The sequence below is a fragment of the Sesamum indicum genome, linkage group LG1, assembly GCF_000512975.1.
Source record: "Sesamum indicum cultivar Zhongzhi No. 13 linkage group LG1, S_indicum_v1.0, whole genome shotgun sequence".
Classification (NCBI taxonomy): domain Eukaryota; kingdom Viridiplantae; phylum Streptophyta; class Magnoliopsida; order Lamiales; family Pedaliaceae; genus Sesamum; species Sesamum indicum.
The window spans coordinates 14,478,813-14,503,837 of record NC_026145.1 but is presented as its reverse complement, the minus strand read 5'-3'; the positions used below and the strand labels follow the sequence as shown (position 1 = coordinate 14,503,837).

Genomic DNA, 25,025 nt, shown 5'->3' with positions numbered 1-25,025 from the left:
CATTTAACACACAAATCCAAGCATAATTAAAATATCTTGACATGTACACTCAATCACCAGGTTTCTCCCAACATGATGCATGGTTTCTGGGGAAACTCTTATCAAGAATGAGATTTATTCGAATCCAACCAGTCACGTAATAAATATAGTCGTACACCGATCACATGACAAATACAATATAGTTGAAATTTGAGGGAGTGAAGTGTATGGGATTTACATGTAATTACCCTATGAACATAAGTATATATGACACCTGACTTTGAGAATTATTACTACATCATAGTGGACTGTGGCTGGTTCATGTAGGCTTCCTCCTCAGCCTTTTGACAGTCTCCATCACAAATCTGAGAACAAAAGGCCCAGCTGCAGTAGCCAACAGATACCTGAACTTGACAGACTCGTCGGGCGCAACGGCGAAAACAGAAGCTGCATAGGTCACAAACATGGCCATAATGGCCACCCACAGCTCAACATGATAAGGAAACCTGTAAGTTAGAGCCATGAGGACTAAGATGGAGCTCGAAAGAGCCAAAGTGTTTGAGATCAAGAACGTGTAGAACGCTCCTTTGTCGCTTGAGTATATTGCCCTGCCGGCCTTGTGCCCGTCCTTACTATCCTGCCAAACACCGCCCGGCGGATTGACCCCTGCCTGGAAAGTCACGGCCGTGATCAGGGCCGCGACTATCAAGAGCACATTACGTGTGTCGTTTGTTGTGTCTGTGTTGTCGTTGTAGCCCAGACGGAAGATGCTGCCTCTTCTGCTGGTGTTAGCCATTTATGTATTTATTGGTTTTTTGGGGAGAATACAGGACTTCAGCTCGCATAGAGTGGATGTTTTTGTAGTCTGTTTGTGGTGTGTGGGAAGCAGAGTCCTCATAATCTTCAAATTTTACAAAGTGTGCAGTCAATGAAGGTCTGCTAGGAGTTGGGACCATGAGGATATTTCTATTGCAAGTCTTCAGTTGACTGAGCTAAAATACATGGAAAACAGAAGAAGGGACCAGGTCTAGTTGTTGTTTTCTCGCTCTTTTGTCTACACTTCTGACGATTGTCTTTCGGCACAATTAGATTAGTCCAAGGATGCCTGTTTCTTGGACAATGCAGTTTGAGTACTAAGTTTTGTTTGGTTGGCTTCTCTGAAGTATAATGGTGGACAGACCCAAGGAGCTTGATATCAAGACAATACGTAAAAGTGCTGCATTTTGATTGCATATATCATCTTCCCGGTCTTGAAACCGTGGGAGTTGAACTTTTTAAGTTTCGATATCATGTTTGGTAGCACCCTCAGAAACAAAGGCACACTAAGTGCAACGATGAGCAGAACATCCTTTAATGTTCCGGTTGGTTTTGTGTTTCCTAACGACCATCCGTAAGCAAAAATCATGGCGGACATCGCCACGCGAAGCTCCCTCTGGAAAGGCAAACCTTGTGTCAGATAATCTATGATGCTTGTTGCTGATGTAAGAGCGACTGAATTGGCAACCAAGAAGATGATGATCGAAGCCATACTTGCCATCTCAGCACTACTTCTCTGCATCAGTTCTGTCCCATTTGAACTGATATTTGGGTTCAAGAGCGCTGTTCCATTGCTGGAAACAGTGATAATCGCTTCGTTGGAGGGCTCAAACAAGTAGCTTGGAGGGTTGATCCCGGCTTCAAAAGTCACTGTTGCTATAAGGGTTGTTACAACCAGTAGCGCCGACCGTGCCTCTCCCGGGGAGTCTCTTTGCCATTGAAATTCAAAATGTTTGATGATGTCTCGCCAGTTCTTCGGTTTTTCTCCAGGGAGATGATTGTTCGTGGGCCTTTCAGTGTCGGATTTAGGCCTCTCAGGAACAATGTTAAATTCAGAAGATGCATATCCTCCAGCACGACGCAAGATCTCCCTGAGGTGAAAGTCGTTTGAGGATTCGGCCAAGATATCTACTATGTCAACTGCTGTCAGGCCTTTTTTGTTCACAGCATTCAGGTCTAACCTGTTTCCTGCTGTGTTGTTATTCCAGTCAAGAAGCAGCTCCACAATCTGCACAATTTAAATATCCAAGACTCAGCATAAAATTTTGTCCCAGTGTTACAATAGATACAAAGACTCTCTTCTTAATTGCCATTGCAAATCTTATTACGTCTTCTATTCTATTTAACACACAACAGACAAATCGAATACCAATTTATAGTAGAAGATCCAAACTATTAAATTAACACGAGTACTTAAACTTGCCTCAAGTTGCTTTCTTGATGCTGCATAGTGAAACACAGTGTTCCCCTCCTTATCAGCCCAGTTCACCATCTCCACCATACCAACTTTTTCAAGCCCATGAAGCATACTTTTAAGTGATTCAAACTTGAAGCTCTTGACAGCCAGATGAAGTGCAGTCTCTCCAAAACTTGTCACATCTTTAGCCGAATCTGAGCAGGCTGCCATCAGCTGATCAATAATTTCAACTCTTCCATTGGTAGCAGCATAATGAATAGCTGTTCTTCCATCTCTACCAGCCAGCCGACAAATCTCCGGCCGGGCTGCCAAGATCTCTGCCGCAATCTCCACATGGCCGTATGCTGCTGCTACGTCAAGAGGCCGGAATCCATCTTGGTTGTGTTCAACGGCGAGTTCAGGCCTGAGCCTTAGGACTTCACGCACAAACACTAGCTGATTGGCCTTTGTGGCTATGGTGAGAGGATTTTCATGGGAGTTCATGAAAAGATAATCAGAGAGAATGAAGGGATTTTCATGGAGTAATTGGTGTAACATGTTTACATCTCCTGAACACGCTGCATTCAACATTCTTTGATCCATGTTGTTTCAGTTTCTTACCAATCTTTGTGTTAGCATAATTAAATCGTAATTATATACTATATGGTTAGAAGTGTCCCATTGACTTGTCTTAACTGTTGAAGGTGTCGTATACGACTAAATAACCTGTTAACATTGACCTGTTGTACTATCTATGTCATGATGAAGACAGTATGCTCATGTTGATTTTTAAACACATGGAACAAAACTATTATGCTCAACTAATTGTTCAGCTAGTTGTTAATTTCTTTCTGGAGCAAAACCATAGAGGTCCTGGATGGATCAGACAAGCTGGATTTCCGTTTGTTCATTCAAGATCGTTGGATCAGGTAAACGAATATTTGCCTAGACAGCAAGTTATTTATGTTGGAACGGAGGACATAGACTTGTCCTTTTGGTAAGGAACTACAACGGACTTTTCAAAATGCCCAGAGAATTTGCTCCTACTTAATATTGACAAGATTCATATTCAACTAAATATTCTTATGATAATGTTTTGATGTAGCCATATTTTGAGAGCAAGAAATACATATACAATCTATATTCATTCATGGGTAAATTATATCGAACTTTCCTAAAATTTGACATAACTACAGACACCCCTCGTTGTTTAGAAAATTGCAAATACCGTTGATTTTAAAAGCCTCTCAGCAACTAGTTCAATCCGTTATTCTCTTTTAAGTTTTCATCCATTTTCTGTGGTGAACTAAAAAAAATGCTCTTGTGGACTATAAACTATAATTTTACTTATTCTTTTAAAAAAATTTGAAATATTTTTATGAACTAAGTGGATAATTTTTTTACAATTTTTCAGAATTTTCCTCCCAATTTGTCCGAATTTTTTACAATTTTTTAATTCTTCATGAGAAAAAAACCAAAGTGTAAAGTTAATACTTCTAAATCTCCATCCAAAGATTACACAATTTCATTAGGGATATTAGTATTTTTCTAAACAAACAACTGGGTGATAGTCGAACTCCAAAACTTAGTTTTGGTTGGAAAGTAACTCACATACTTGTCAAAGTATGTAATCCTCAAAATTTTCGTACAACCTAGTTGATCAACCATCTCATGACTAGGCCTTCATTTGAACGTCTGAATCTTGTGCATTACGCAGAAAGTTTGCAAGATTGTACGGACAGTTGTTTGTGTTTAGTTTGTAGATTGAGGTATATTTCTGAAGGAGAATCAGGAACAGCATTAGTTGATTTCAAGACACTGTCTGTTTACAACATGCCCTTTACACAAACATTCATGGTACCTCAACTATCACCAGACCTACTCAACATTACAGATTTCATCAATTTCTACAACTACTGTAGTAGACATATTTGTATAGAGACCATCAAACAACCATGTCTCCAAGCTCTAAAGATGGTTTTTCTGTCAATTATCAATAGGCAATGGAATCTTTCTAACACCTCTCTTCCTCCATTTCTTCCATGCTTTCTTCCCCCACCTGGGCAGCCATCTCTGCACGAATGGCAGAGTGAAAGCAACAGTTACAAGAACATAAGCCATGGCTTTCTTCTTTTTGTCTATCCCTTTGATGATACTGCTGACTCCAAAACCATAACTGAACATCATACCGTACAACGCTATGTGGATTCCCTCTGAAACGGAAAGCCTGCAGTGAGGTATATAATAATGCAAATTGATGCTGTCAGGGCTAAAGAGTTGGCAAACAAGAACAAGAATGATTCAGCACGGGACCCGAAGATGGCTGCTGCTGCAGCAAGAACCGAGCCCTCTGCTGGCCCAACGAGGGCCGTTCTTGAAAGGTCTGGTTTGGAGGGCTCGGCGGTGGAGGTCGGTTGAGAATGCCACTTGGAGGATTGATGCCGGCTTGGAAACAAACTGTGGCTATCAATGCAGCCACGACTAAGAGCGCGTTCCGTGTCTCGCCGGGGGAATCTCGTTGCTTCTGGAACTTGAAGTACTTGAACCAGTTCTTTGAGGGCTGTGGTTGGAGATCATGCTTTGGTTTGGAAGTTCTTTTCAAGTGTTTCGAACTTTCTGTAGTTGCTACAGAATTTGGAGCAGTGACAGCAGCAGCAGAGTCTAACTTCTGTCTGATTTTAAGGTCATATGAATCTTGTATGTCTAAAAGGTCTAGTGCTGTTAAGGCATTGGTATTTCTGGCATCCAGTTCTATTGTTGCTGCGGCGATGCTGTTCTCACTGAGGAGTAGGTCTATGCACTGATACAAGAATGAGCAAAATGATACAAGAATGAGCAAAATGAGATCTTTATCTTAGTTTTCTCAACCACTTGGGATGATCCAAATGAAAGCAGACCAAATTAAAAAAATTGCATTTACACCCCTGAACTATTGTCTAACTAAAGAAACCGTTCCTACTTCAATAACGTTTTCATTGCACCATCCAATAAAAATTCATTAACTTCGAACAATGAGACTATTTCTGTAATTTGATCATAGTTGAGGCGTGTCAGTGTAACAATACGATATGCACACGCTTATGAGGAGTGCATCAAGACGCTTATTGAGCAATACCGCTATTGAACATGACACACAACTCAAGATCATCCTAGCATGATAATCACGCAATTATCAAGAAAGGCCAATGCAGTTAAAACTCTACCGCATATTGTTTCGTTGAAACAGCAAGGTGCAACACAGTGTTCCCATCCCCGTCTCCCATGTTAACAACCGGTGCCTTGCTGAGCCTCTGCAGCCATTTAACCAAGGCAGAAAATGCATCAAACTGATAACTCTTCACAGCAAGATGAAGTGCAGTCTCCCCATGAACTGTGACTTCTTGAATAGAATCCGGACAAGATTGCAGCAATTCGTCGATTATTTCAGTTCTGCCCTTGATGGCTGCATAGTGAAGGGCTGTTCTTTGGTCTTTGCCTTTGAGCAGACATAGACCTTGATCAAACCTCAAGATTTCTTTGACCATCTCCAAGTTGCCCATTATGACAGCTATGTCCAGAGCTCGAAAACCGTTCTTGTTCAGCTCTGGTGCAATACCAGGATCTATTCTCATGAGCTCGTGCACGAAACTCAGCTGCCCCGATTTAGTTGCCACATGCAGAAGAGATTCTGCTAACGATGTGAGCCTGAAATCAGCAAGAGCTGATGGATTTTCCCTGAGTAGATTTTCAAGAACATCAAGCTTTCCATCGCGGGCTGCTTCAGACAGTATCTGACCAGCCATTTTGAAGTGGTTTTATGTGTAGACTTATTACATAAAATGGTCAGAATGAACAAAAATGTAAGAGGTTGTAAGTAGAGAAAGGTTTAAATAGCTCTACCTGTGCTTTGATCATTCCAACATTAACTGTTGTAAATATGAAGAAAGTTTCTTCCAAGAAAGTAGCAGTTGGATGACTTGGTGTGGACTCAAGGTAAAATCAGACCTCAGACTTGTTCAATCAAGAAATAAAGCCTACTACCATGTGCAACGTTGAATAATCTTATACAATTTTGATGTAAGCAGATGTGTGTGTGTGTGTGTGTGTGTGATTTGCAGAAACATTATGAAAAATTGAATGCCAGCGGGCACTAACAGAGGAAATTTATACTGGTGTTTCTTGGAACTTGTCAAAACCCAGTTTTTGAGTTTAGTTGCTTTCATAGTTCTCCCTTGAACCAGAAGATTGCACCTACCAGCAAAACGTAATATGATAAATGACTAAGACAACATAGGTCTAACATGTTGAACTTGGAAATGTTCTAGGAAGCATCACTGTCGTCAAGACAAAGAAGCATGCAGAGTGGTTCGTGAAGAATCCAATTTGAATGTAATAAAAAGTCCGAGCAAAGTAAATTATGCTATCTTCCAAGGCCCAGATCACTTTGGAACGGGACTGGACTGAATCGAACCTCTACAGTAAGGGGTCGAACGAATCTGAGCTTGTCAGTACAGTCGACGACACCTTGCAACAATTGAGGGTTTTGTACAGGAACAGATCTAGATATGAAAGATTTTGAAAGGTCAGGTCGTTATTAATTACTTGTGGAAAATTTTGGACACTTTTTATAACTAAACAAATCTAATTTCTTCTTTCTATAGGCACAATGACAAGAATTAATTTTATAGACTGACTTTGAAAAGTAAAAGTAAACGGGGTAGAAGATAATAGAATCGTGGGAGTTGTATGAATTATAGATATAGTTCACTCGCTCACAAAGAGACCAATCAGCAAAAGCAAGAAACCTTGCCCCAAGCCAAACTCTCCAGAAACGTCCTTTCGTCCGTCGAATTATTGAAAATATTAGTAGAATTAAAGAAAAGAATAAAAGTACAGGTTACTACTCATTAGTGCATACTAAAGAACTGTTAGATAAAATTAAACAATATATTTTTCTCTAACTTGAATTTGCAATAGAAACAATTCACTAGCGAATGACAACAAAGAATGTTCATTTCTCCGAGAATACATAGTATCGCCTAATATTTTCGGTTTGGTACCTGCATTCAATATGTTCTGGGATCTACTTTAACTCTTATCCTGTATTTCAGGCCAAGTCCAAAGAAAGCAGAGTTGAATACACATGCCTGTTTTCTATGAATTTCGATGAAAATAGCTACATGTACATAACGCTGAAAATAATGTTCATTTCATGTGTAAATTCTAAGAGAACATCACAGTTTTTCCAGAAGAATACTGACTCCATGTTGAGGCTGTATCACTAATCTAAACACAGGTGAGTGGTGATATGCTGGCGAAAGAGTGAAGCTAAACTTGGACAGAATAAGTGATAGAATGACCTTCAGTTCAGCCATGGCAAAGTTTTGTCCAACACAAGTGCGAGATCCAACCCCGAAGGGCATATAAGCCTGTGGAATCTTACATGCACCTGAAGTTCCATTGGCAAATCTATCCGGCTTGAACTCATGTGCGTCTAAGCCCCAGAGCTCCTGATGCTGGTGCATTATGGGTATAGGAACCTGAATGTTTATGCCTTTTGGGATATTGATTCCTTTGAAATGGATATCTTCCAAGGCTTCTCTTACCACATAAGCTACCGGCGGGTAAAGGCGTAGCGTCTCTTGAATCACCATCGTCAACTGCCATTGGAAGAGATTTCTAGAAAAATCACGTCTATTCGTAACCAATAGATTAAGGATTCAGTATTAAAAAAAATCTCTTCAATTTGAAAAATTACAGTAACACCTCTTGCAGCTTTGTTTTACATTATAAGTTCTTCCCTACCTATCAGATCTTCAATGGAAATCTATGAGGTAAAGGATAATTGCAAGGGCATTGTTGTAATGTTTCTGAACCAAAAGAAACTTTTTTGCATTATATCTAAACCTCAAGGAGTTTTAGCATAAGTATGCCACAAATAAACGCATTCAGAGTCGGAGCAAGTGATCATATGATTATTAACTTCAACATGCCAATTTTTTAAGTATTAAAGTGTGGTAAAGTCTGTATAGTAAGTCTCATATAAGCTGACAGATGTCCCAAGGAAAATGTGGTGCATGGTCGGATCGTCATCACATCTTTTGTAAACGAGCTTCCAGTTTTCTCAACTCACTTGCTTGCCCACTCACTGTTATGAGTACTCTTTTTCTTTAAAGAAAAACATTGCAATAAATGTTTAATATTAGACACCATACCACTTTCATGTTTCGTAGCATGTTTGCTGTCGGAATGTTCGTGCCACAGATTTCAATCACCTCTTTACGAGAACGAGCTTGCCAATCTGGATGTGTTGCCAGTGTCATTAAGCACCATGATGCCGCTATTGCTGTAGTCTCATGGCCAGCAAAATATATGTTCTTGCAGTTATCAACAATAAACTTGTTAAGAGAGATATCTGCCGGTATGTCACTGTTGTCTCCATAACTCCCAGCTGTAGATAGTATCGATTGTAGAAGGTCACACTTGTTTTTATCATCATCACTGCGACTTTTGACCACCTCTAGAATCATGGAGTCTATCTCACGTTCCAATTTCCATATGTCCCTGTTGTGTTGATTTGGAATGTACCTGTTATATGCCATTGGATCATTTATCATTTTCATATTTTGGAGACAAGTTGTCGCCACAATTTAGAAACTGTGGTTCTATTGAGCTCATGCTAGAATTTCATTAGTACCAAGGATTTGCATACCTTAATCCGGGAACTCCGATGTTTCCCTTTGACATTATCTTTTGAAGTGATTGAAGTTTACTGAATATTTTTTCCCCTTGCACGTAGCTTCTTCCAAAGCAAGCTCTTGAAATTATATCTGCCGACAAACTTCTCAAATCCTCATCCACTCTGATTTCCATCTTTCCTTCCCAACTCTCACTTCTATTCTCCCAAGTTCCTAACATTGTTAATGTGGATTCAGCCATCAGGTTCACCATGTCCTGCGAAGAAAAATAAAGACATTAATTGTGATTGGACATATGTTTCAAAATATGAATACTTAATATACCATCAACACAAGCCCGGAGCAAGAGAAACCACAAACTTTTGAACTTCGTTTTCCATGTCACCAAAATCCATTTTTATGTGTTGAAGGATTTATATACCTTGACTCTATGTAGGTAAAATTCAGGTGCAATAATCTTCCTCTGATAAGCCCAATAAGGTCCATTTGATGATAGGATGCCTCTACCGAGAAGAGGGCCACGTTCTGTTGATAAATACATAGGCTTGCCAAGGTTCAATGAGGTGTAATGGATCACTTCTTTTACCATCTCCGTATCTGTAATGCACAGTAGCTGTATGTTGCCGGTGGAGTACAAGAAAGTTGGTCCTGTCATCATAATTCTTGTCATTCTCCAAGCAAGTGTTTTGCTTAACCGTAGGAGTTCAATAGGGTGCACTTGTGCAGTATTGATTTTAAACACTCTCTCAATCAATTTGATGAAAATCCATGAACCATCAGGGCATACTATGAATTAAAACATATTAGGAGATTGTCAGATTGAATAGGGCGTATGCAAAAGAACAAGAAAAATCAATCACCGAAGACACAGATTTTAAAAGGTCACTCGATGTTTTCTAACTAGGATAAAACAGTAGTAAGATTACAATAAACGGCCAACTATCAATATATCATAAAATTTCCAAGTTCAGTAGCAATTTGCAGCTTTAAATAGCGAAAAAGGGCAACATCTGTGTCCTCCTTCCCAGACTCAACCAACCATCACTTTGAAGAATAAAAACAAACACCGAACAGATTCGCTGCTTACCATATTCCTGTCTCCATTGCTCGAGATGCGGGAAGACAACGGAGGGCCAAGCATGAAGCAGCTCTTCTGATGCTGCAGATTTCTCGACTAAAGGCTCCTGCGCTTCTATTATCCTCTTCATTTCAGCTATATTTCCATAAAAAAAAGAAGGGTCAGGCCCTCTGATACCTTGTTTTTCAAGTCTTGATCTCCGCCTTCTTGGCTTCAACAGCAAGGCATCACAAAACCGGAGAACAAGCAGGAGAAAACCTCCGAACACTAGTGAGAAAACAATTGACGCTGCTGTAACCATCTCTTTGCCCATTACTTGATCGCCGTCACCCTACTCTCTGCTTCAACACTGGAAATTGGAAAACACTGTCAGCCTGCATAAGGACAGTGGGCGGCTAAGAGCTAAATTAGCTAATTATATTTACTGTCACTTTCCTTCTTTTAGTTCTAAAATATTGGTTGTTGAGGCGGTGTCAGTCACTCGGTGTTACACTTATTGTAATTTATAATAGATTTGAATTGTATTTTTATTATGGTATTTTTTATTTTTAATTATATTTATTTTTTAAAAAATTTATATTATTTTTTTATTATTTGAGATATTATATTTAATATCCTCGAGGTATAATTTTCTCTAATAAATAGATACCTTCATTAGTGAAAGTTCATTGAATTTACGATATTAAAAAAAATCGAATGATAATTAATATATTTATTATTAACTTATTACAAATCAAACAATTTTTTTCGACCAAACCACTCATATAATAGTGAAAATATACCTCCTTATATGTATTGACATGTGGAGACGTATGACAGTATTTTGACTGTAAAAAAATTTATTTGACAAATAAATCAATAACAAGTCGATCGTGTTTAAATATAAAATTTTGTTCATTTTTTTATTAATATTAGCAAATTCAGTAAATTTTGATTGATGGAAGCAAATTTCAAAGTGCTATATGTAATTTTTTCAAATCACATGAGATTGACGTGTAATTACACCAAACTGAAGGAAGGGAGTGTAATTAATCCCTTTTTACACATAGTGATGTATATATAAATAAAAAGAATGCGATACAATTTGAAATAAAAAATTCAATACGGAGATAGAAATTATCCCAAAGTAAGTGCTTGATATAAATTAAATTACCAATAATGCTTGAGTTAGTGATTAAAGTTAATGTTAATGTCTTATGAACAAATTCGAGGTTACGGATTTCTATCCCAGAGGACGTGTGGGTATTATCCCACTTTAGGTGTGCTATTATAATTTATTTATTTTTATTAATTATATTAACATATTAATTAAATTTAAGTGTGTTATTATAATTTATTTTTGTTATTAGTTATATTGATGTATCAATTAAATTGAGATACTATTCAGTATATTGAGATGAGTTATTGTAGCTTATTACTATTACTAATCAGAAAAATATAATCACGTTTAGGAGTTCTGTTCCTAAAAAGTATGGGATTGGTCGTACCTTATTTCACTCGTAATTTTACTTATTCCCAATAATATTTGGTAAATTTTTTAATTTACAAGATTTGTAGTAAAAAAATTATATATTATTTAAAATGCATTAAATAGAAAATACTTAATGTGTGTTGTATGTATATAGTATGGATAAACAAAATTATCAAGTATTGTATTGCATATATATAATATAAAACAAGTTACATACTTGATTGTATTTTACCAAATATTTATTATTAGTTTTGTAAAATAATCAGAATTATTAGATATCTAAATATATGAAATCATCAAAATAAATGCATTTGTAAATTTATAATTAATTAATTTTTTTAAAATAATCTTTCTTATGTAAAAAATGTCTGCATTTTATTTTTTTAAGTTTTAACACTACTACATAAATGAGTTATTTGAAAATTTTTTATTCCACTCATTTTGAATTGTTGGGATGTGGAATCCTCCAGATCCAATAAACACACTTTCAACTCATTTCTCCCCCCTCTATAATAGGCTTAAAAAAATAGATCCTATTGTCTACACTAGATAATAGAAAACCTGAAAATTGCACCTTGTGAGGCGTAACGTACCCCTGAGCAATCTAAACAATAGAAAGCAAATAACAAAGGAGTAAAAGACCAACTCCTAAGACTCTAAGACTGCGGATGTCCATCGTCTATCGGTGAAAGTTGATTGGTCGGCCATGTAGAACGGTTGAGTGGCCAAAGTGCGCGTCAAGGGTGCCGAGTACTGCACATAGGGGTTCGATAAGGACTTAAACACCGAATAATTGAGAGATAATTGAAACACAAATCACATAATTAATAATATTTAGTACAACAACCGTTGCTTAATTATAAATTCAATATTGACAATTGTTATTTTTTAGTATAATTAATAAAAAAATTATGATGTAATTTGAATTAGACCTTTTCTACTTCGGTGTGTCTGTTTGGGGAATAAAATGAGATTTAATATAAGAAGGGAATTTATTCCACTTTTTTTTCTATTTTTTTAATAATAATTGGGAATTTATTCCACATCATTTTTATAAAATTATTTGTTTTTTTATTTAAAAGAATATTTATTTTGTTCATTACTTTTCGCTCTTATTTTACATAATGAATAGTTGGTAGACATTTATTAAAATTTTGAAACACTATTTTCCAAAAATTAATTTGAAGAAGTTATCGACATTTCATTAAAATTTTATGAAATATAAAATAATTTCACATTTGAGTCGAAAAACATCATAAATATATTAAATCATCTCGAGACTTCTTTCTCCCCTTCCTCCTCTTTTCGTCTTGGTATGAAATATCGATACTGTTCATTAATGTTACTTTTGATAGACAAAATATGAATTGACCAAAATATCCTTGTATATTTATTTCGCTTACAAATACTCGTATCATGGATTAACTAGTTATATAAATAATACTTTATATTAAAACTCAATTTATTTTATTAGTTTTAATAAATCATTTATATTATATATTTTGTGATTTAATTTAATTTAATTAATATAACAAAATCTAAAGCACGCACAGATATTGAACGCGTTCTAATTTGTAGCATCAATTGAATATTCTATCGAGAATGCATCGAGCAACATTGATGATATTTCCTTGATACAACATAAAATAGGGAAAAAAAATACAGACTTGATTCGATCACGATCAAACTAGTCATGTTTAGCCAATATACGTAATACACTTGATGTGATTAATATACGAATACAAATAAAATGCCCAATTACATAACAAATATAATAACAGCTATAATTTAATTTATTTAATATATGATCTGATTTAATTTGAATAAAAAAAAATCTATATATAAAATAAACACATATTTGAATATGAGCAAATCAAGAAATATGTACAAGTGGAGCAATCCACTCACCACACCCACAAAGATAAACAAATATCTTAAAGGGAACCAAAATGAATACAACAAATGGGGACAGATAAGAGTGACAGACATGTGAATGTATGAATATATATATTACACCAAAATTTAAATAAAAGGCCAAAAAATTCCCCCACATAATTAAAGTTATCTATTCCCAACCCATGGAAAGAGAGGGTATGTTGGACTAAAAATAGCATTTTCACCCCCTATAGAAGGGGGTAATTTGAGTTTTGGCCCCTGAGGTTTTCAAAATATTTTCTTTGAGTCCACCAAACGACTGCGGAGAAAAAAGTACTGAGAAATTATTTGTGCCCGATAAAGTGAAAAACTAAACTACACAGGGGTAGATTGTCAGTGCATAACAAATACAATTATTTTTCACGAACCAAAAAATAAATTAGGTAAATTATGTTGACACCCTTGTGACTAAATCTAATTACATAAACACCCCATGCTCTTTGCATAATTATTAATATCTTCCCTGAGGTGTAATTATAATTTATATCTATAATTTCTCAAGGACAAAAATTTACACAAACCATCGATGTAAATTATATGGATACCCTTGCAGGAATTTATGTAGTTGTAATTTTATAAATAATCTGTGGTATTTATGTAATTAAATGTAATTTCAAGGGGCATCTATGCAATTTACCCAAATAAATAAACACCATATTTTGGGATTCAGATGTCAAATTTGGTGTTGAAGGTAATCTATAATATTGTAACTTTCAATATTCTTGTTTTTTTAATAAAAAAAATGTTTATTTTTTTAACCATATCCTATTTATGTAACTTTTATACTTTTTCATTATTTTTCCCATTTTCAACAACAATAAGTTGAGATTGCAGCTTTTGCTCGACAAGCTTAAATGAGTGTAATCGATCACGTGAAAAATATATAGTTGAAGTACTGATGCAGGATGGAATTTTCAAAAGAGGTAACAATTTGGTATTAAATAAATATGTATAATTAATAGGACAAGAGCACTACATGCTGATACGACCGATAAGAATGAATCGTATTTTTATAGGGACTGCGTTAATAGGTAGTTTGTAAATTTTTTAATATGATAGAAGTCAAAGATTATGATTTTATTTTTTATTTAAAAAATAAAAAAATAACGAATAGAATATGAATTAATTAAAATAAAAATAGTAATAATGGGAAAATAGAAACAGTTAAAGGGTGAAAAAAATAAAAAGAAGAAGAAAACACCACCTTAGCGGAGTCCCTCTCTCATTCTCTCTATCTCCGGCTCTATGTAGGAGAATCGAAAGAAACCCTAGTTCTGCACACAAAGCACAAACACTATTTAACATCTGTCGATTTTCCACCTCTTTTTGATCTTCTGATTGTAATTCTGGGATTCCCGAGGATTCATACACATAGGTATAGCGGAGCAAGTTGTAGATTTTTGTAGACGATTTTATCAGATTGGTATGAATATGTACAGGGATCGAGGGGGAGGGGGCTCATCTAAGGGCGGTGACGTGTTGGATCGGAAGCGAATCAACGATGCCTTGGACAAACACTTGGAGAAATCTTCGCCTTCCACCTCCAGGAACAAGGGTTCTGCTGTTGCCGTACCCTCCACCTCTGCCACGGCCGGAAAGCATATTGATCCGCGGGACAACCGATCTTCATCCACCCTCGCTGCCAGCAAGAATAAGCTCTCCGATGGTACCTTTTTTCTTTTGTTCGTATTGGTTTGTTTCTGGTTTTGTTTCCTGGATTTTACTTGTGAATCTTTCGAGGTGTTGTGAATTTGATTTATTTTCTCGGAACTTTTAGTTTCATGTTGATTGAATCGTCAATGAGTTAAGCTAACGGGTTCTCTGGTGTTATGTTGGATTTTATTTTCACTTGAAGCTCCCGCCATTATCCGTTGAAGAATTGGTTCATCTATTTAGTGACTCGATAGATCTGTCTGAAATGCTAATGCACCTTGCACAGTGCGTTGCACTTAATTGAAGGCGCCTTAATGAATCTTGATAGTGGTTTGTATATCTGCCCACACACACCCAAACAGACACACACACATATATATATAGAGAGAGAGAGAGCATTGCTATGGAGCATATACCAATCTGCATTCTGTAGTATCTATTTCTATTTCCTTGTACTCCCATGTATGCATATTACATTGTTCAAGTAGAAACTTAAACTTGCAATTTTGTGCCCATTGTGCAGAGGAATCTGAAACAGATAGTGAAGAGTCTGATGTCAGTGGTTCTGATGGGGATGATACATCTTGGATTTCATGGTTTTGCAACTTGCGTGGGAATGAGTTCTTTTGTGAAGTTGATGATGAATATATTCAGGATGATTTTAATCTCTGTGGGTTGAGCAGTCAGGTCCCATATTATGATTATGCACTTGACCTAATTCTGGACGTAGAGTCCTCACATGGTGAGCATTCTATCAATTTTGCGTGATTGTAAGATGTTGGTTTGGTTTATACTCTTCCAAGCTTTTGTTGTCTTGTAATATTTCTGAAGCTTAAAGTGCAACTGTTTTAGCTGAAGCTGTCAGGTCTATTTTAGATTCTTTTTCCACCACATCTTGCCCCAAAGTGAACCTTATAATGGAGTATGATGTATTTTGGTATAACTGTAAGCAATGGAGCTAAGACAGTAGTGCCTCATTCTGTTGTTTCCTGCTAAGCAAAATCATTTTATCCTTGGTAGAGACTTCTGTCTTACTGTTTTTACCTAGTCTAGTGTTTGTCCTCTTTTCCTTCTTTTATTTGGGGACGGGGGAGTTGTGGGAGGAGGAAGAACTGGCTATCTAGCTAGGTGACCATTAAACTTCTTCATAGATTGTGCTGCTTGGCAAAGTGATTTTTACTTCCCCTTTAAATATTGGAGGACTTTTTTACCTTCAAATTCGAGTTTGACCCTGCTCCAATTAAAGAACATCAGTCCACTCCTCAGAAAAGTTGTCTTCCATGAAGTTGGTTAAATGATTGTTATCCTCACATTAAGAATATGTAAAGGTGACTAGAGCAGCCAGCTTAAGATTTTATTTGAACTTTGGTGGATAGTTTCTTGTAGTTTGCAAAGAATTGAGGCCAGATACTAAAGCTCTTCCATCCTCTGGCACTTTGCAAGCAAGCGATATCTTGATAACTTGTTCTGATTATGTCCTAAGATTGCATGAATGCCTGGGTTAAATGTAAGGTTAAGTAAATTTGATCATTTTTCTTTAATATATTCGGACATACTGTAACCTTTTGTGGTTAGCATATACTGGCTCCTTTGGCTTCTTACAATTCCATTTCATTTACATGACTGCCTATGGCATGAATACGCACATGTTTATACTATTGTTTTTTTTTTTTTCATGCTATAGTTGCTAGTTTCATAAAAATAAGTGTCCCTATAGAATTTGTAACTCTTGGTATTAAGTCCCATGGGAGATTTAATATTTTTCTTCAGCATGTTTAGATGTTTTGTGAATTACTTTTTTATTAGTTGAGAATGCTGTCATCTATTTGCGGTAATGTTGATCAACTGAATTTTTTGTCTTTGATTTATTAGCATTAACTTTGTGGATTACAATATTGTCTGCAACTGATAACTGTCTGGTGAAGTTTCTACCACAAGGGAGCTGCTTTTTTTACTTTCACCCCTAACCCGGTGGCTGTATTAGTTTTTCAATTTTAGGTCCATCTCTTTTGATTTTCCGTCACTTTTCACTTAGTTGCCTACTCTGTTTAGCATGTCAAGAATGGAATTTGCTTTCGTCTTGGTTTACTTTATGCCATTTAGTGCATTTTTTAATCTGCTTCTTGAGATGAATGATCCTGGTGATAACATTTTTTCCTCATGATGGGCGTATAGGGGATATGTTTACTGAGGAGCAGAATGAATTGGTTGAATCAGCTGCAGAAATGCTCTATGGCCTTATTCATGTCCGGTACATTTTGACAAGCAAGGGAATGGCTGCAATGGTAATATCACTGATTAGATTAACCTTCTGTGTTGGCTGCCTCTCCTTTATTTGCTTATCTTTTTTCACTTCTTGACCTGGAAATTATAACAGTTGGAGAAGTACAAGAACTATGACTTTGGGAGATGCCCAAGAGTTTACTGCTGTGGACAGCCTTGCCTCCCTGTTGGACAATCCGATATCCCACGTTCAAGCACCGTGAAGATTTACTGTCCCAAATGTGAAGATATTTACTATCCTCGGTCCAAATACCAAGGCAGTATCCTTTTAGTTTTAATCGTCTGTTTCATTTTCATACTTAAGTTGGCTGCATTACTCTTTCATGCATTCAAACTTCCATATGAATATTCATTGAAGTGGGCACTGCTCACTAAGAAGGTATTCAGGATAATATTCACTTCAGCCTCATTATGTACTAGGACTGTTGCCACTCCACGTTTTACCCATAACTGGATCGTGCATTTTTCCTTTTCTCCTGATGACCAACTGTTTCTCTTACCCTCGGCAATGCTGTAGGGCTAGCAAACAAACCCTTGAAAAACTTTACCCCATGTCTAGCTTTAAAACTGAAGCATATTTCTTTTACCATCACGGAATCTTGTAGAATTTCTTTCTATAAACATACCCCTTGTTAATGTTGTGAACAGAAAAACTAGAACTTCACTCCCATGGAAATAGAAAAGTAAATGGATGAACATACTTTTAATGTTGTGGTTGGGGGGAGTGGATTTTCCAATTTATTGTTGCAACCTGTGGAGGGCCTCAACAAGGCAACTAACCGTTTACGTAGGAACCCTCATATTTTGGTGCATTAGAAGAACTGCCTAAAATTTACTTATATGCGTTGGATATCTTAGGGTGTTGCATGCTTTCTTTTGGGATGATTTCCTTGACTTCCAAAGATATTGATGGAGCATATTTCGGGACCACATTCCCGCATCTCTTCTTGATGACTTACGGGCATCTCAAGCCTCAAAAGCCTACACAGAGCTATGTACCTAGAGTTTTTGGCTTCAAGATGCACAAACCTTAGACAAACGAGCCTGCATCACGTGCTATTGAACTCTTAATTCTTCTTCATGCAAATGGTTCTCATCTCATCTGGCCGCTGTGGTGTACAAATGGGGTGTAAAAAAAGCCAGGTAAAAAGCACAGCAGCGATTGATGTGCCAAAATTGCTCAACTGATGGAGAAAGCATCTCTACCTCATCCAACAAGCAATTCGTGTTTAAATTCAGAGAGCATGTAAGCTTATTTTTTTTTTTTTTTTCAGGTTGAGAACTGTTGCAATACTTCTCTCAATGTAGTTTTTCATGTGTGCATACATACTTAATCCGCATTACAATTTCATATGGAGCAGCCTATCCAGATTTGGAGGACACTTGTCTGCGAATAGTCTTTCGCGTAGACCTAATTAATAGCTACTACACATTTGAATTATCGCTGACAGCACAAGATTTTAATAATCTTTAAACCATCCAACGGATTGAAATTAACATCTCATAACTATCTAGATGATTTACATTCATGTATATTGCATTCATTTCTTCCAAGCTCTTGCTTCTTTTACCTCATCTGTCTGTTTGTTTGCATGCAGTACATAGTAAGAAAGAGGGAAAATGCATTGATGAGTGCACGTGTTTATGTGAAGGAAAAATGGAAAAAGTAGTTTTACCATAGCCCGGTGAATTTTCTTGGAAAAAGCCCAAGTGGTCCCTTGTTTACCCCCCTGCTGTTTCATAGTAAATAGTCAAATTCATGTAAAATTTGTGATGTGCTTTTCTTCTTTAATGTTAGCTACCCATTTTACTTCATGCCAAAGCAAAAGTGTGCATTTTTCAAAAAAAATCTTCTCAATTTTGGAGAGTAAGCATTGCTTCATCTGTTCAGATACCAACAAATTAATATCGACGCTGAGAGGAAAAGATTTTCTATGTTTGTATGCGATTTTCATGGTATGCAAAGGTATAAGAAAATTATGTGAAATTATTAAAGGTAAAATGGAAAAGTGTGAGCATAAAGGAAGGGCGTGTGTGTGGGTGGGTGGCATGGCGTCTCCTTTTGTTGGACTCGGCACCTTCCTCGTAATTTCATGAACATCTTTTCGATCCATTTATGGCAAAAAGGCTCCGTACCTCCTCTTTTCTTATTAGGAAGCTCTCTTTTTTCGTGTTGAAATACAAATTACCTGATACTCGATTTGAGATATGTCAACAAAATTCTGTTTGAGTTGGACTTACAATGCATAATAAATCAAATTGAATACAATTTTTTTTGTTGTGTAAACTTTTGAGTTGGATTAAATAGTATCTTATTTAGTTAAAAGTTAAAAGTTGAAACATGTCCGAATCTATCATATTACTCAAATTTGACCCCATTTAAATTGAAGTTGGTTCAAACTTAATTTAGTTATTGATTGAATAAAGTTGGAACCAAATTAGACAAGACGATAATATGTGAGAGTTATTTTAAGCCAAAAAGGGAAGGAAAAGCAAGCAACAGAGTGTAAAGTCACCCATCTCTATTATATACACACAAACAAAATGGCAAGTTAGGTTGCAAACTATTTCAATGTTTGGACTCTTTTTACTAAAAATTTCAAACATAAAAATGTTGATAATATCGTGTTTTATTGTAGACCCTCTTTTTCAATTCTGGGCAAGGAAAAAGGGTCGGAATATTTTCTTTAATAGGTTATATTTTGTCCTAAGTTTTCATAGTTGTATTCAAGATTTGGAATAACAGATAAAATCCAGCTGTGTTTTTTAGAAAATGCAACAATTTCCCTTACCATACTGAATTTAAAGTTTTAGGAAAATTTAGACACACCAAGTTTTCACATTTTCAATTTTAAATATTACACTTATCATACTCTATTACACAAATATTTAAATTTGAAAAAACCCTTTAAAATTTCTCTACTTACTTGTTCCAAAATCTAATATTACCTCTCAATTTTAGATTTTAAACTTTACTGATAGAAAGAAAAAAGAAATTGAAAAAGAAAAACAACCACAAATTCCAATCACTTGAATCCAAGAAAATGATTTTTCGTTTTCTTTTTCCTCTCAATAAAAGCAAATAATGAAAATAAATACAACGAATGAAGACAATTTATGCAAGTTGCATTATCTCTTTACTCATACTATTTTTTTTTTAATTTTTTAATTTTTTTAGCTTAACTTTCAATGTCAAAAAATATTCGGTCATCATGTCCCAATATGCACTTAAACATCACTTGCATGGAAAATAGATAAGCTCCAAACCCATCTTATCACAAAATTTAAATTTTAAATAATTCAGATGATGAAAACACGATTTTACATTAATTGATGGCCGCATTAGTCTTAATCAAAAAGCGTCTAATCTTATAAAATTCATCATTCAACTGTTCCATGGAAAGGGATATGATGAAAAGGACAAATTTATCCCTATCCCCATTTGTACTTTATTCAATTGCTTCATATCTTTTCCATCCCTTTCAAAAACGCCCCTCTTTCTCTTGAATTTTCCCTATGCTCACTTTTTTTTTAATTTTTAATTTTTTTGGTATTTTCTGAATGAGGTAAGAAAATTTTCTATGGATAATTCAAGCTACTCGAGATTCGATTTCTTAGTCGATGATCGATTCTGAATCTAATGGTTAAAATTGGGATTTTATAATTTTATTGTATGAGAATGTATGTTCCGCTTTTATCTATATCTGTATCTCATATAATTTGAATCTGTAATATTTCATTAGTGTTAATGATTCGATAGTTATTAAGGGATATATTTTGATTTTCTTGTCTGGATCATAATGTAATAATATTCTTTTTTTAAAGAAAAAAGTAATGGTAATACTATTCGATCGCGATTCCATTTATGATTTGAAGTATCAGATTGGTTTCGAGATTACTGAATATTGAAATAATTAATTAGGACCTCAATTTCACTATTCAAATTAAGCTACGTGGACATAATCGGGCGTCTTGAATACAGTAGCGAATAATAAATTATTAATTAATTAATTTAATAAGTATTTTTAAAAGTAAGAAACAAGAATGAAAAATCTTCATCCATTTGTGACTTGAGCCTAAACACATGGGATTTCATGTACAATTCATAATAAGGTGAAAATGAGTATTGACCACAAACCTAAGGGTCAAGAATGTGATAATGTTATTCTCAATTAGGCCTAATTCGGTTGGTACGCTCAAATTTTACCATCACGAGATCATGGGCTCAAATTCTATTAATGGGTCGGTGTTGATTTATTTTAATAGTAATTATTAATTAATTATAAATATTTAATATTAATAATTAATATATTGATAATTAAAATTTATATAATATAATTTGATCCATTGACTCAAAAGAAAAGAAAAAAGTGATAGAATTATCATTTATCCCAAAATTTGTTCCATGGAAGATTCTTTCCCCTTCCCCAAGTGGTCATCTCTTTCAAATTTTGAAATTGATGACTGGTTTCTTCAATAAATGTAATAATTAATAAATATGTTCATATGCTCAAAAATCTATGCATAGATGAATCCAAGAATGAAATTCCACTATCTTAATGCCCTTTTGCTCCTTTTTTTTTTTATTTTATATATGTAATTATTGTTTCATTCAATTAATTTAAGAGGGTGAAAATCTCTATTTTATTTCTTGATTATTTGCTTCTTCTTTCAAAATGAGTTAATAGGATTTAATTTTATCCTCATTATAATAATATTAATTTATTTTTAAAATCAATTATTTAAAGTTTATGTTAGAGTATTTAAATAATTTAACAATAATCACATTTACACTTTCACATATTTAATATGTTATTTTTGTGAAAAAATATTATTATTCACAAACAACAAGTATAAATATAAGTAAAAGTAGCAATTAAACTTGTTTTTAGAAGTATTTTTTTTTCAAACACCACCCAATTTAATTTTTATCTAATTTTTATTTTTTTTACGAACACTACTCGTTTTTAATTTTGCAAAAAACTTTCAACTTATTTTACAAAAATCACTTCTCTAAAAATAAAAGTTTTCGCTAACAATCCCATCAATCCCTTTAGAAAAATAGAGTGATGAGATTAATATTTAAGGACAATTATTTGCACTCTTTCATTTATGTTTTTTTAATATAAACTATTTTTTTTAAATAATTACACATATATCGATCAGAAACGTTAACGTCATTTACACAGCTATCCCTATTTTTGAAAAATTACACATACTCTCCCCCTGAAAGAAAAAAATTACATCATTACACAACCTGCCCTTGTTTTTCGGTAAGTTTATGTAATTATATAAAGATAGAGGTAGTTTGTAGAAACAACCTAATCTCTAATATTTACATTAATTTATTTTAAATATTTGATAATATATATATATGTGTATATGTATATGTTTGTGTGTTTTTCATGATGAAAGATAAAGGTTAAAAAAGCATGCATTGGTGTCTTCTTCCACCATCATTTATGCCTACTAATATTTTTATATTTATTTATTTTATGATGATAGTTTGGTCTGATTCCAACAAAAATCAGACAAAATATTATTATATAATGGAGAAGAAACATAAATTTCTGTGTTACAGCAGACAATATGGTCCTCTCATGCTCCAACCAATGTTGCATAAATTTATTTCCTCAAACATTACAACATTAAATAATACAAAGAGAAACACAAGTTAATGCAGCCCTGCAAAGATCAATGTACTCCCTTTTACTTTTTAATTTTGCTCTCAAAAAAGCATTTCGTCTCGAGACGAGATTTTGAGACTTATAAGTCATCGAAATTCATTATTTGTGATGTGGGCCGTGCAACAGTATTTTGAGTGTACATAATTAAATAAAAATTTAGAAACTATTTTTTATTTTTAAAATTGTATTTTAATTTTAATAAAATATAACAAGTTAAAATTAATGAAAATTTAAATAATAAAGTATATATTTAGAGGGATAATCTTATTATATTATTACTATTTCATTAATTACATGATTGAAAATAGAGGATCTAGCAAAGTAGATCAACCATGGGGTTGTTGCATTTTTGTCTAAGCAATCTACAAATTCTAGCCTTTTTTTTTTTTTTTTAATCCACGGAATATGATCACCTCATTTAAATCAAATCATAATTACCTTCGGAATAATTAATAATACAATCCCCCAAAAAAATACTAATTTTCAACGTAGATTAATAACGAATACGATGTGTAGAATAAAGAATTAGGTTGACTAATTTAACTCATTAAGACGTGATCAACCAAAATACTCTCCTACCAAATTATTAATTTTGTGAAAACTCGACTCGTTCCGAGTAGTCGACTATACTTGCACCTTAAGTATTAGAGAATCTCAATTTTTCATATAAAAAAATAAATAAATAATATAGATTACAATTATTTATGGTGGGTGATTAATGATTCAATTTTTTAATTACATTTTATAATGTTTTTACATCTTCATTCTTAGCAAAAATTTTAATCAAATTATGGGTTTTCATTTGAATTTTTTTTTATTTATTCATAATAATTAATTTGTCGAGCATCGATAATGTCTTAGTCTAGTGGATATGATTAAGGTTGAGATTTTATGAATAAGTTTGAATACTATCTGACGTGTGAGTATTTATTTTATTTTATAAGTATCAGTTTATGCCACTTAATGCAATTTATTATTATTATTAATTATAATGATATATTAAATGAATCCATATATTATTAAAAATAATTAACCTGAGGGCTCTATCCATATTTTTGTGCCTCAATTAATGGGATGCTTTTCTTATTCTTTAAGTCAAAATGACAACCAGACGCGTAGAATTTAAATTTGGGTATGAAAAATCAAATATTTTGTGAAATTTATTATACATTTGATTTGATTTGTTCTTATGATCAACTTTCTATTATAGGGATCTAAATAAGATCATATTTATTACATTTTGAATGTGTGTTCGAGCTGAATTTAAATTGTTTAAAAGAAGGGGAAAAAACACACATTATAAATCACGTAATTCTGATCATTTATTTATTTAAATAAATATAATAAAATTTTAAATTATACATATATATATTTAGTATGTTTCGATTACTTATATAAAATAAAAATAAATGATGATGGTATTTTTTGAAAATTATTATTAGAAAAAAATGATTATTCTAAGTAAGGACATATTAATAATGATAGAAAAAGGATAAAACTTTGATCTTCATCTTAACATGTGTCAAATATAAATTTAGAGAGAGAGAGAATGAAAAGGGAAGATATTGGGGCAAGATAGTAATAAAAGGAAAACAAAGAGGTGAAAATGAAAATATATAAAAGAAAAAGAGGGGGGAGGGGGTAATTTGTGTTTTGCGGCCGGTCGCCTCTGGTTTCAAATTGATCGCCTGCCCCAGACACCATTAACTCCTCGTACTCTCCGCTCTCCCTTCTTCCTCTTTCTCACACATACACACACTCTCTCAAACAAACACACTCTTTTCCATATATAGATACACAATCTAAACACACACACACATATATATATATACAACGATATAACCACCCATTTTTAATCAAGAAAAAAGAGAGGATAGAGTTTGCTGGATTTCAAGAAAAGGAAAAACTGTTGGGAAAGGGAGTTGAAAGAGGATTGAATTGTTCTCTTTTTCTTTAGGTTTGGTTTGTTGTTGAAATTACGGGGTTTGATTCTGGTTTCACATATGTAATGCATCAGAAAAAATCTGAAGTACAGATCGGAACAGAAAGC

General features: G+C 34.3%; 6 protein-coding genes across 8 annotated transcripts in view; 2 read left to right on the top strand and 4 right to left on the bottom strand.

Annotated features, from left to right (window-relative positions):
* On the bottom strand, positions 24-807 carry LOC105167627. The gene has a single exon (XM_011087414.2). It carries the CDS (start codon positions 773-775, stop codon positions 299-301), a length of 477 nt encoding a protein of 158 aa, XP_011085716.1. The 5' UTR covers positions 776-807; the 3' UTR covers positions 24-298.
* Positions 848-2,831, bottom strand: LOC105168003 (ankyrin repeat-containing protein ITN1-like). 2 transcript variants are annotated; one of them, XM_020694426.1, is made up of 3 exons: positions 2,219-2,831; positions 1,510-2,023; positions 848-1,411 (listed from the first exon to the last, which is right to left on the bottom strand). In XM_020694426.1, exons 1-3 carry the CDS (start codon positions 2,792-2,794, stop codon positions 1,302-1,304), a joined length of 1,200 nt encoding a protein of 399 aa, XP_020550085.1. In that variant the 5' UTR covers positions 2,795-2,831; the 3' UTR covers positions 848-1,301. The 2 variants fall into 2 exon arrangements, with proteins under 2 accessions (XP_020550085.1, XP_011086209.1); XM_011087907.2 differs by having other exon boundaries at positions 848-2,023.
* Positions 3,943-7,185, bottom strand: LOC105167620 (ankyrin repeat-containing protein BDA1-like). 2 transcript variants are annotated; one of them, XM_020695236.1, is made up of 3 exons: positions 6,071-7,185; positions 5,395-5,961; positions 3,943-4,991 (listed from the first exon to the last, which is right to left on the bottom strand). In XM_020695236.1, exons 1-3 carry the CDS (start codon positions 6,083-6,085, stop codon positions 4,461-4,463), a joined length of 1,113 nt encoding a protein of 370 aa, XP_020550895.1. In that variant the 5' UTR covers positions 6,086-7,185; the 3' UTR covers positions 3,943-4,460. The 2 variants fall into 2 exon arrangements, with proteins under 2 accessions (XP_020550895.1, XP_020550897.1); XM_020695238.1 differs by having other exon boundaries at positions 3,944-4,991; positions 5,395-5,905.
* Positions 7,334-10,353, bottom strand: LOC105167613 (cytochrome P450 714C2). The gene is made up of 5 exons (XM_011087387.2): positions 9,956-10,353; positions 9,290-9,516; positions 8,883-9,124; positions 8,386-8,758; positions 7,334-7,830 (listed from the first exon to the last, which is right to left on the bottom strand). The coding sequence occupies exons 1-5, from the start codon at positions 10,257-10,259 to the stop codon at positions 7,405-7,407; spliced, it is 1,572 nt and encodes a 523-aa protein (XP_011085689.1). The 5' UTR covers positions 10,260-10,353; the 3' UTR covers positions 7,334-7,404.
* Positions 14,542-18,731, top strand: LOC105167602 (casein kinase II subunit beta-1). The gene is made up of 5 exons (XM_011087377.2): positions 14,542-15,018; positions 15,529-15,747; positions 17,181-17,290; positions 17,383-17,548; positions 18,192-18,731. Exons 1-5 carry the CDS (start codon positions 14,778-14,780, stop codon positions 18,320-18,322), a joined length of 867 nt encoding a protein of 288 aa, XP_011085679.1. The 5' UTR covers positions 14,542-14,777; the 3' UTR covers positions 18,323-18,731.
* The window catches only part of LOC105167598, a gene marked incomplete in the record, with an annotated part of 5,658 nt that continues 5,257 nt past the window's right edge, over positions 24,625-25,025 (top strand). Inside the window, 1 exon segment of the mRNA XM_011087371.2 lies at positions 24,625-25,025. Within this exon segment, the coding sequence (XP_011085673.1) occupies positions 24,984-25,025 (42 nt within the window).